This window comes from Xiphophorus maculatus, chromosome 24, assembly GCF_002775205.1.
Source record: "Xiphophorus maculatus strain JP 163 A chromosome 24, X_maculatus-5.0-male, whole genome shotgun sequence".
Classification (NCBI taxonomy): domain Eukaryota; kingdom Metazoa; phylum Chordata; class Actinopteri; order Cyprinodontiformes; family Poeciliidae; genus Xiphophorus; species Xiphophorus maculatus.
In genome coordinates this window covers 11,423,052-11,434,335 of record NC_036466.1, presented here as the reverse complement: position 1 = coordinate 11,434,335, position 11,284 = coordinate 11,423,052, and the positions used below count along the sequence as shown (strand labels likewise).

The window sequence follows — 11,284 nt, the reverse complement described above, 5'->3', positions numbered from 1 at the left end:
TGATGGCCAATTGAGTTAAGGGTTAATAAAAAACTTGTCATCAAGCAGCGACACGATCACCAGCGAAGATATTTACAACGTTTGTTTATTAGTAACCATGACAACGCACATGCGCAAGTAACCTCACTTCTCTTATCTAGAAGCAGCACAAATACGTCATATATCTTAAAGTCTAAAATGAAAAAAGAAAAATAACACAAATAAAATAATTACAAAAGAACACATTTAGGTAGAATAAACTTTATAACAATACTGCAAGCAGGTCAGGTTTAACCCAAGTTCACAAAGACAATTATATACCGACCAAATGTTTGTAAACTTCTTTTAAAAAGCTCTAAAAATTGCCAGGGAAAATTATGTTTTCTGGCATTTAACAAATATAACTTATTATGGTGCTCTAAACTTTATCTTGAATTAACTTCAGAGATAAAAACAGTGTATTTTTTTATTCAGTGCATGTATTAAACTTTTGTATTATATATGAACTTTCAGGATTATGTCTGGTGTTTATTATATCTTCATTTCCAAATAACTCAGCAATTTGAAATTAGCATTAGAGAAGACAAAGCTTGTGTATGAATAAGAGGTCTCACTTTGACATAAATTGTAGGTTTGTGTCTGGTAGAATTTTAGTTAGAACTTGTTCTTCACTCAACTTACTTGTTGTTAGAGTGAAATGAAATTTTATCCAAGTAAGAGTACATAATACTATTACTCATTTAAAAATAAAAAGTGTGGCGCAGTAAAACTATTTTTAAGCTGTTTTTCCTCTTAAAGTTACACAAGTAAATACAATTAAGTAAAAGGAACTAGTTTCTGCCCAGTTCTGGTGAATAGATTCTCCAACCTGAGCTGTGGATCTCTGCAGCTCCTCCAGAGTTAAAATAGGTCTCTTGGTTTCTTCTCTGGTTAATATTGTCGCCGTCTGCCGTTTCATTTTAGGTGAACGAAATCTAATCACCTTAAACTTTTTCACAACTGTGTACCTATTAACCAACTGCTGTCATGTGAGGATTGTTGCTCAAAAGTGTAACTTGTGTCCCTGTGAAAGCACGACTCCGCCTCCAGACGATCCTTATAAAACTCCAACCAAACCATTTTGTTCATGTATCTTTCTCTCAAACATCAGTCAAGAGTGTCCACCACATATTTTCTTTTTGCTGGTCTTGAAGTCATGTGTATGTGCTTGCCTACAAAGATGGCGCCGATCATTTCCACTTCAGCCTTGTGGGAACTTTGTACTCTAGATTTCTATGTTGACGGCATGTGAAAGCACCGATCACGCTGCAGTAACTGTATAGAGTGAGAAGGTTTTATAGCCAAACATGGTGCTGTGTGACACAAACGCTAACCAAGCTGTACAGTTGTTACCCTGTTCAACCTGAAGGGGGCAGCACTGAGACTGTCTGAGGCCTAATATTACAGAATTAAACACAAAAATGTAACAATTTTCACAGAAACATAAAGACAATACCCTTGAGGACCAGTTTAGAGACTTTATGAGCAGAAAAAGTTGATTTGGGGTGTAACAAATAATTGATCTAAAATACTTTGCTTCCAAAATCCCAATAAAATGAATTTAGTTTATTAAGAGGTGGCAAAATAAAAAGGTCAAGCGGTGCTTTGCTTGATTCAGTACATCTGTGATGAATTTAGAGGTCTCTATGAAGCCGGAATTCCCGCAGCTCGCGGCTTAACTTCCTGTACTCCGGATGGTGCTGCACCCACTGTTCTTCTTCATCTTGGAGATAATGTTCTAGTGCAGAGCTGAACTTCCGTACTGGACCTGAGCACACTCTGTCACCACACCACAAACAAAAGAGAAAGATATTGCAAGTACATTTTGTGTATTGTAAAGAGCTGTTCACTGCAGTTTGATTTTCTCTTATTAAAAAGTTTTCTGGACATGTAAAAACAAAATTTATATTCCAAAACAAAAGTCTCCATCAACAGTTGTAGTTTCTACATGATTCCCCACAACCTGCAGATCCTCATTTATAATCCAAGGTTTTCTTCCTCTACTTACTGCATGTACACTTGGCACAGAGGTTAAAGTTCAAGCTATCTTGGCAAAGGTTTTTATAGAAGATCTGGTAACTCACCCAATACTTTCAATACTTTCCAAACTTATTCCTGCAACAGAGATGAAAATGTGAGTTCAACTGCGTTTCTTTTACGCGTTGATATCTGACTGAATTGATATTTGAAGTTATGTCCTTTCAAATGGATCTATTTCTATGTAAAATGTAAACAAAACAAGCCATTCCATCGTGTAAGAGTGGCAATAAACATCAGTTCTCCATTAAGAGAACAATTTATCTCATCTCTCAGTTTTTTTCTCACTGTAGAAAAATAGTTTCAGCAACGACTTGACAATTTCATGGAAATTAGAGCTACAAAGGTCGACTCCAACGGCTGTACACCAACTATTAGAAGATTTAGCTAACGTGATTGATAAGTAGGAAGATGCTGTGGGAGCAAACAAAGCATTTGACACTACAAGTCATAAATTACTGTTGAGTAAACTGGAGAAATATGGTGTTATGTTGGTTGAGGCGGCTCTAGAGGACAACCAGGACGTCTGTCTGCTTTCGATTAAAGTGTAAAGAAATGAGGGATGAGTCCAGACTTTAAATGATCTAATCTTACCACTTTCTGTCACGGCTTTCAGGCCGTTAGCAGACGTCTCATCAATGGCTTCTTCAACATTCTGTGCTTGTTTTTGCTCTGTAAAAATGAAGAAAAAAAAAGGAATGTTATGGCCACCGTGGTTCTTTAATTACAGCAAAGGAAGATTATTATTATAAAGCTTATAAAATACAGCTGAGTTTGTGTTTACACTAATGTGATAATATTGCAAAGACGATATTATCTAAAATCATTAAATAATTATAATGATTCAGTATTAAAATTAGGAACAAATGTAACATGGTGAGACGTTAAAGTAACACAGGACAGCAACTGCTTCATGTTTTAGTGAACTCTTACCTTTCTTGTGCCTAATATAGCCACCAATCGCAACCAGAGCCAGGACCACAACCACAACTGGTACAGCCAGTGCTGCAGGATGAATCCCTGAAATTACAGCGTTAGTTATTGAAACTAAACCATTCACCAGTTCACCAGTTCACCAGTTCACCAGTTACAGACTGTAACACAGTCCAACACCAGAGCTGTTGGTACTAACATGCGTACTTAATCATTTTTGATATGTGGCATTAAAGTCATAATGTGAACACCATCAGAACCAAAATTAAAAACAAAATGCAACTGTCAAACGAAAAAAAAAATAGTAGTATAGTATAAAAGTAATTATATTTGTTGTTAAATCATGAATAAACTGAGTAACAATGTTTTGGGGTTCAGTTTTAATATCCACAACTGATTACAACCAGACCTTTTAAAAAGGACACAGATAGAAATATTTGCAGCTCACCTTTAGGGCTAACAGGGTAAGTCACCTTATCACTGGACGAGTTGCTAAAGGGGTTTAGCAACGTGCAGACGTAGGAGTACTCCATGTTATTCTAAGAAGCAAAAGGAGCATCATGGGTTCATCCCGAGTTCTGAAAATCGTTTCTACTCAGAGGCTCGGCTGCATCTTAAAACATACCTTTGTTAACATCAGCTTCATTTTATTGGACAGCAGCTTGCCTCCTGCTTCCCATCTATACATGACGGGTCCAAAATGAGAAGTGATGTTGGCTTTACAGGTGAGGTTACAGTGGCTCTTATCCTTGTTGCATTCTATGGACACTGTGGGTTTTGGGACCGGTACTGACAGAAACACCAACAGATTAGCATCAACTGGACTCAGATTAAAACCAACAAAACTCAGTCAAACCTGCTGAACTCACTGATAACCCAGAGCTCTATCTGATCAAGAATCTTGCCGTCAATCTCAGCGTTGTAGTTGCCAGTGTCCTCTACTGTCAGATGGTTGATGATCAAACTTCCAGTTGATTTGTCAAAACCACAGCGGCCTGGAGGCAGGATCCAAACACAGGCATCAGGCATGAATGAATCTGCAGGGTTTCAGGTTTTATGATGAGGCAATCACACAAGAACTTACCAATAAAACCTCTTAAACAAGTTGTACCAGCTCCAGACCACTCCATGATGTTGTTCATGTTGTGCTTCCAGGTTACGGCCAATATGGAATCAAAGGTCTGACCTGGATGCAGGACAACAAAGTCACCAACTTTTGCGTAGATCAGACGAGCTGTGAATGAAAAACAAAAACATTTTTATTACTTCCTGTGAACTCTTTCCTGTTTCTGAGCAGTTTTAATGTTTTGATCATATCTATTTTTCATTTTTTCTTTAGGTATCATCATAAAAACTCTTCTAGCCTGCAGATACTTATGATCTGCAGATGCAAATTCGATATCATGCAAGTCGACCCTTTTTTCTCCAAGGGGAAAGGAAAGGTAATTTTAGAGCATGGTCAATATTGTATGCATTCCTTTTTTAAAATGTAAGTAATTGCGATATTTGTGGTCTTTTTGAAACCTTAAAAAATATAAAGTGTATAAAGTTTCAAGTTTACAGGTTAATTACAAAAATGGCACTAAAAAGTGAGATAATCCCTCTAGCTATCAGGTTGTACAATGTCCAACTCTGATTGTCCGTCTAATTTCTCTCTGGACCAATTTATTTAGAAATTAATCCATGTGCATTCTTATAACATTTTGGATGGAGTAGCTGTCAGCATATAAGTAGTAATAATAAAATATATTGTATTCTGTAATTATCTCCTTTCTATGTCTACCAATCAGAAATGCAACCAAATAAAACAATAAAATCACTATTTACACTCACCACTGCCTCTGTCCTGCGTGAAGAAAAGAAGGAGCACAGCAGAAACAGTCCAGAAAGCAAACATGATCCTAACATGAAAAATACCGAGACCAAAAACACGTCGACTAATAATACTGGTGATGAGTGTCAGCAGCAGATGAGGCGTTTAAGCTGTGTGGAGAGAGAAATAATGAAGTTAGAAAGGCAAGGTGAAAAGCAAAGTGTGTAAATATGTGATGCTAACTTACAGATTTTTGGAGATGATTCAGAAAAATATTTCAAAAGGTGAAACATCAGACATATTCATCACGTAATTCAAGTGTTTAATTCTACTTGGCTTGACGATGGTTGCTTACAAATTATTTAGCATCTCTGAAAATTTGAATATTAAATAAGTAGAAAAAATACAATAAAATAAATAAAGAGCTGTCCTTTTAGGTGTGCTGTTCTCTCCTTTTGCAATAAACAGTCCATTATTTGTCTAATTTTTCAACAAAGTTGGCTAAGATTAATTTCTCCTTAAAATAAATGACAAATTAAATATTTGAAATTGCTTTTGCATTCATTTGTTTTCATTTTTGGACACTCAAGAATGAAACGTCTATTAAAACCATTAGGTACAAATGATTAAAAGTGTATTTTTATAAGAAAACCTGCAAAACAAGCAAAGATACATTTAAGTTTTCCAGCTTTTTGTACATTTTCTCTTGTCTGAAAAACAAACCCTTCCTATTATTATAATCCATTAAAGGTTGATTTTATCACAGCAAACCTCCTGACTGTTGCTGAAAGGATTTCTTTCTACTGAACATTTATCCTTGTGAGGTTGAGTACTAACAGAACCACTTACCTCTGTGTTTCAGGTCAAAGGTCAGCGAACTTGTAGTTTCATGCTTTCACTTCTATCTTTTGTTGTTTACTTGGTGCTATCAACTCCAACTGCTTATTGAACACGAAGATCAACTTCTACTGTCTGAAAAGCTAAAAAGCAGGAAAACAGTCTAAATAAAACGCACAGCCATCTGACGCATCCTTCAATCATACATAATAAAAAGATGAGTAAGTATTAATAATTTAAAGAAAACATTTCTTCAGGTGGAAGAATGAAAAGTAACAATGAACGACTAACCAGCTTCAAATAAATGACTCACGTTACTCGTTATAACTTACAAATGTAGATAAAAGAAAACAAAAACACTTTTAAGTTTTCAAACAGTCTGAACAGATATATATATATATATATATATATATATAAAAAAGAAGCAAAAAAGACAACATAGCCATACTAACTGTTTCTGGCACTGCGCTGCCCTCCTGTCAGTTATGTTGCTCTTGAAAGTTGGTGGTTACCATAACAACCAGTAACCATGGAGCGAATCAGGATCAGTTCTGTGTTTTCTTCCCCAGCATTATATTAGACAGATTTAATTATCCACAGGGTTTCATGTGTAATTTTGCAATAAGCAAGCACAATTATGAATTACAAAAGCAATATAACATTAACAAAGCGCATTAACGAAGCGCATTAACGAAACGGAAGAGGTATGTCCCAGTGGTTTACCTAAGACATCGCTGATCGGACTACAGCTTGTTTTTACTTTTTAACCGGAAGTTATTCTGGTTTTAACGTGATTTTTAAAAACATGGACGTTCTCAGTGATCCAAACCTTACTACTGCTATTCGAGAGTATTTTGAGTCAGGACATACAGACCAAAAGTTTGGACACACCTTCTAATTCAAAGGGTTTTCTTTATTTTCATGACTATTTAAAATAAGGCAAGAAATCCCACTTATTAACCTGACAGGGCAGGTTGACTTATGAAGTGAAAACCATTTCAGGTGACTACCTCTTGAAGCCAATCAAGAAAATGCAGAGTGTGTACAAAGCAGTAATCACAGCAAAAGGTTGCTACTTTGAAGAAACTAGAATATAAGGGCTGTTTTCAGTTGTTTTACACTTTTTTGTTTAGTGCATATTTCCACATGTGTTATTCATAGTTTTGATGCCTTCAGTGTGAATCTACAATGTCAATAGTCATGAAAATAAAGGAAACTCATTGAATTAAAAGGTGTGTCCAAACTGTTGGTCTGTACTGTACATATGAGGTGATACTGGACATTCTCCGGACCAACCAGGAAGTGTCAGTATGTGTTCACTAAAGACTCATTTACGAAGCACACCAGAGTAACTTCCGGTTCAAAAGAGAGCTGTAGTCCAATCAGCGATTTCTCAGGTCTCCCACTGGGACATACCTCTTCCGTTTCGTTAATGTAGTGCTTTCGTTAATGTTGTAGTGCTTTTGTAATTTGTAATTGTGCTTTCCATGTTGCTGTAGTGGTTTGCACCTCAGGGCCACCGTAGTTAACAGAACACGCTGCACCAGCAGAGACTTTTCTTTTGAGTCACAGGTTCACTGTGAAGCCTGGCCTTGAATATTGTTGCGTGTGTGTGCTAGTCTGTCTTGTGTTTTCTCGGTATTTGTAATATTTACATTATGCCTGTGGGTGTGTGTGTGTGTGTGTGTGTGTGTGCTTTGAAACCTGCAAGTCAATACTGGCTCAACTTCAGAATTTAAAAAATCCACAATTAGTCTTGAAATTAAATGATTATTAACCAGAACTATACCTATAATAGAGCAGAATAGAATATACTTTACTGATTCTCAAGGGGAAATGCATCGTTTACCATGTTAACACTTGCAATGAGAATTTAAGGACTCTTGAGGCACCATTAAATTGATTATACCCTTCTTACATTTTGGTGTCCAAGTGGTACATTTTACAAAACTTAAATTAAATATGTATATTTTTCTTTTACAGGTAGAGTCTTTGTTTTTCTGCCTGTTTTATCCAAGAAAACCGACTTTTGTTGGAGAAAAAAACCTCAGAATATGCAAAATAGTCCAAATAAATAAACTGAAAGGAAGAATATTTTTCATGTTTTAGCCTTGAAGTGATGGGGATTACTGCTCGGTTTGGCTGCAGCGCCCCTGGGGGATGCAGTCGGTACTGCATTCTTTGAGGCGTAAAGGTATTGTTGTTACTTAACAACCAACAGAAACTACTACTACTGTATTTTGTTTGTTGTGAGGTTACAAAGAAAACGCTCAAAAGATGCTTTGCTCGATTCAATACGTCTGTGATGAATTTAGACGTTTGTGAGAATTTGAAGCTCCAGGCTTTGTTTCTGAAGTTCCTGGTCGTCATGCAGCCATTGTTCTTCATCATCATGGGAGCTTCCTTCTTGGGAGTTTGTCTTCCTCAATGCAGGTGAGACCACTCTGTCACCACACCAGAAACAAAAGAGGGAAATTCAACTTATTGCAAATAAATTTCTATGTGTTGTAAAGAACAAACTGCTGTTTTCTCTTTGGTTTTCTGGACATGTAAAAACAAAATTTATATTCCAAAACAAAAGTCTCCATCAACAGTTGTAGTTTCTACATGATTCTCCACAACCTGCAGATCCTCATTTATAATCCAAGGTTTTCTTCCTCTACTTACTGCATGTACACTTGGCACAGAGGTTAAAGTTCAAGCTATCTTGGCAAAGGTTTTTATAGAAGATCTGGTAACTCACCCAGTACTTTCAATACTTTCCAAACTTATTCCTGCAACAGAGATGAAAATGTGAGTTCAACTGCGTTTCTTTTACGCGTTGATATCTGACTGAATTGATATTTGAAGTTATGTCCTTTCAAATGGATCTATTTCTATGTAAAATGTAAACAAAACAAGCCATTCCATCGTGTAAGAGTGGCGATAAACATCAGTTCTCCATTAAGAGAACAATTTATCTCATCTTTCAGTTTTTTTCTCACTGTAGAAAAATAGTTTCAGCAACGACTTGACAATTTCATAGAAATTAGAGCTACAAAGGTCGACTTCAACGGCTGTACACCAACTATTAGAAGATTTAGCTAACGTGATTGATAAGTAGGAAGATGCTGTGGGAGCAAACAAAGCATTTGACACTACAAGTCATAAATTACTGTTGAGTAAACTGGAGAAATATGGTGTTATGTTGGTTGAGGCGGCTCTAGAGGACAACAAGGACGTCTGTCTGCTTTCGATTAAAGTGCAAAGAAATGAGGGATGAATCCAGACTTTAAATGATCTAATCTCACCATTTCTCCTCACGGCTTTCAGGCTCATAGCAGACGTCTCATCAATGGTTTCTTCAACATTCTGTGCTTGTTTTTGCTCTGTAAAAGTAAAAAACAAGGCATGTAATGACCACTATTTAATCGCAGTAGAACAAAGGTTATTATTATAAAGCCTGTAAAATACAGCTGAGTTTGTATTTACACCAAGGCGGCACGCTTAGGAAAACTTTGTGAAGGCGATGCTACAGCTAAATATGTCATTGACACAATCAGGTGCTGAATATGTAGTTTCATCTTTCCAGTCTGCACTTTCTTCTCTGCGTGACCTTTGGCATTTTTGGTAACCAAGTGGTTAAAGATACCATCAGCATGACAAAAACAAACCGACAATTACTGCACTCCAAACAGTCCTTAGCAACATAAATATTGTGCACATTGATATTGCGATGTTTGCAATATATATTGTGCAGGCATTAGTTTACACATTTTAATAAAGAGAAAATCTTCATAATGACACATTCAGCTGCGTTTTCTGATTAAATTACTGCCAACTGAAAAGGAAATGTTTGTTTTTCAACAAAATTCAAAGCTATACGTGAAAAGTAAACGTATGGACCCACCAAAACAAACACAAACCCTTTTTACAGTAGGAAGGATAAGATTTCCTTGTTTTTGTCCAAAAATGGGAAGAAATGTAACATGAGACAATATAATAATTCTCACCTTTCCTGTGCTTAACATAGCCACCAACCACAACCAGAACCAGGACTACAAGCACAACTGGTACCGCCACTGCTGCAGGATGAAACCCTGGAATTACAGAGTTAATTATTGGAACTACATCAGTCAAAAAAAGGGTAAATAAACTGTTAGCAACAATGCGTTTAGGTTCAGTTTTAATATTTAATATCTGCAGCTCACCTTTATCAGCAGGGGCAGCCACCTCATCGCTGGTCGAGGTGCTAACAGGGTTTTTCACCTTGCAGGTGTAAGCACGACTTAGATCTTTCTACAAAGCAAATGGAAAACAGCTCTAAAAAAGCCCGTCATGGTTCCATCGAGTTCTTAGAAGCATTTCTCCCCAGACAAATGGATCCGTCTTAAAACATACCTCTGTTAAGCTCAGCTGATTATCAGTGGACACCACCTTGTTTCCTGCTTCCCATTTATACGTGACGGGTCCAAACTGAGAACTGGTGTTGGCTTTACAGGTGAGGTCACAGAGGGTTCGCCTAACGTTGCATTTTAAGAACACCATCGGTTTTGGGACCGGTTCTGACAGAAACACCTACAGATTACCGTCCGCTGGATTCAGATTAAAACCAACAAAGGTCAGTTAAACCTGCTGAACTCACCGATGACCTTGAGTACCACTGGGTTAAGAGTCAAGGTGTTAATCTGAGGTGTGTAGCCGCCGGTGTCCTTGACTGTCAGGTTGTGGATGATCAGACTTCCTGTTGTTTTCGCCACATCACTGCGACCTGGAGGCAGAATCCAAATAAAGACATCACATCAATAAGTCATTACAGCTCAATCACAGGTTAATTTACCTTTATAACATTTGGAAGGAATAATGTCCTGTCCAAACCACTCCAAGACAGGGCTCATTTCATGCCCCCAGCTAATGGAAGTGATGTTATCAAAACTCCGACCTGGATGTAGGACAACTGAGTCACCCACTTTTGCGTAGACCACAATAGCTGTGGATGAAAACACAGAACTTTTTTACTTCTTCCTGCAAACTTTTCCCTGTTTCTTTATCATATCTACTTTTAGGTTTTTATTTACACGAAAACCGAACCAAATAAAACAATATATTCCATATTTATACTCACCATAACTCTTCTGCACCATTAAATAAACAAGGAGAACCGCAAAGAAAGTCCAGAAAACAGACATGATCCTAAAATGAAAAGTACCAAAAACACAACTTTGAGTAATAACTCTGGTAATGAATATTAGCAGAAATAAAACACACATACTTCAGTCATACACTATGAAAACATGCATCTGTGCAAATTTAAAAAACATTTTGGTAAATGGAAGAACCATGCAACAACCCAGGTTTGGATAAATAACTGGCAAACGCAGAAAAATAAACACAAAAATACCTTAAGTATCTCTGTTCACACAAAGCTAACAGGATAACACAACGCACTGCGCTCACTCATCAGTTAAATGGAACTGTTGTTTCTCTTGACAGTTGGTGGTTACCATAGTAACAAGCGACAGGAAGCTCCTCCCCTTTTCTGTAGCTATCTTCCAGTATTAAGCATTAGAACATATATTAGGCCAATATAATTATATACATGGTTTTGTGTGTAATTTTGCCATGTTTTAACATTTTCAGTGTTTAATTTTACAACTGTTAACTGGA

The 11,284-nt window shown here is 36.8% G+C and overlaps 3 protein-coding genes across 7 annotated transcripts in view; 1 reads left to right on the top strand and 2 right to left on the bottom strand.

The window, feature by feature from the left end:
* LOC102228431 (NLR family CARD domain-containing protein 3-like) overlaps window positions 1–11,284 on the top strand; it is a 971,185-nt gene that overhangs the window by 303,675 nt on the left and 656,226 nt on the right. The window lies entirely within an intron of this gene.
* cd58 (CD58 molecule) lies at window positions 352–6,544 on the bottom strand. Of its 3 annotated transcripts, XM_023329385.1 has the most exons (11): window positions 6,091–6,544; window positions 5,651–5,781; window positions 4,822–4,971; window positions 4,073–4,222; window positions 3,858–3,983; window positions 3,614–3,777; window positions 3,437–3,527; window positions 2,989–3,075; window positions 2,650–2,727; window positions 2,103–2,133; window positions 352–1,797 (listed from the first exon to the last, which is right to left on the bottom strand). In XM_023329385.1, exons 3-11 carry the CDS (start codon window positions 4,883–4,885, stop codon window positions 1,653–1,655), a joined length of 936 nt encoding a protein of 311 aa, XP_023185153.1. In that variant the 5' UTR covers window positions 4,886–4,971; window positions 5,651–5,781; window positions 6,091–6,544; the 3' UTR covers window positions 352–1,652. The 3 variants fall into 3 exon arrangements, with proteins under 3 accessions (XP_023185153.1, XP_023185152.1, XP_023185154.1); XM_023329384.1 differs by lacking the exon at window positions 6,091–6,544 and having other exon boundaries at window positions 5,651–5,953; XM_023329386.1 differs by lacking the exon at window positions 6,091–6,544 and having other exon boundaries at window positions 4,073–4,174; window positions 5,651–5,953.
* LOC102223602 (CD48 antigen-like) overlaps window positions 7,631–11,284 on the bottom strand; it is a 40,653-nt gene continuing 36,999 nt past the window's right edge. Inside the window, exons 1-10 of one of the 2 annotated variants that reach the window (XM_023329383.1) lie at window positions 11,019–11,081; window positions 10,743–10,810; window positions 10,458–10,607; window positions 10,263–10,388; window positions 10,019–10,182; window positions 9,829–9,916; window positions 9,631–9,717; window positions 8,929–9,006; window positions 8,382–8,412; window positions 7,631–8,082 (exon numbers count right to left, since the gene is read on the bottom strand). In XM_023329383.1, the coding sequence (XP_023185151.1) occupies window positions 7,950–8,082; window positions 8,382–8,412; window positions 8,929–9,006; window positions 9,631–9,717; window positions 9,829–9,916; window positions 10,019–10,182; window positions 10,263–10,388; window positions 10,458–10,607; window positions 10,743–10,806 (921 nt within the window). In that variant the 5' untranslated portion in view covers window positions 10,807–10,810; window positions 11,019–11,081 and the 3' untranslated portion in view covers window positions 7,631–7,949. Of the gene's footprint in view, window positions 8,083–8,381; window positions 8,413–8,928; window positions 9,007–9,630; window positions 9,718–9,828; window positions 9,917–10,018; window positions 10,183–10,262; window positions 10,389–10,457; window positions 10,608–10,742; window positions 10,811–11,018; window positions 11,082–11,284 lie in introns of those variants that run through there. The other variant, XM_023329382.1, reaches the window with a different exon arrangement.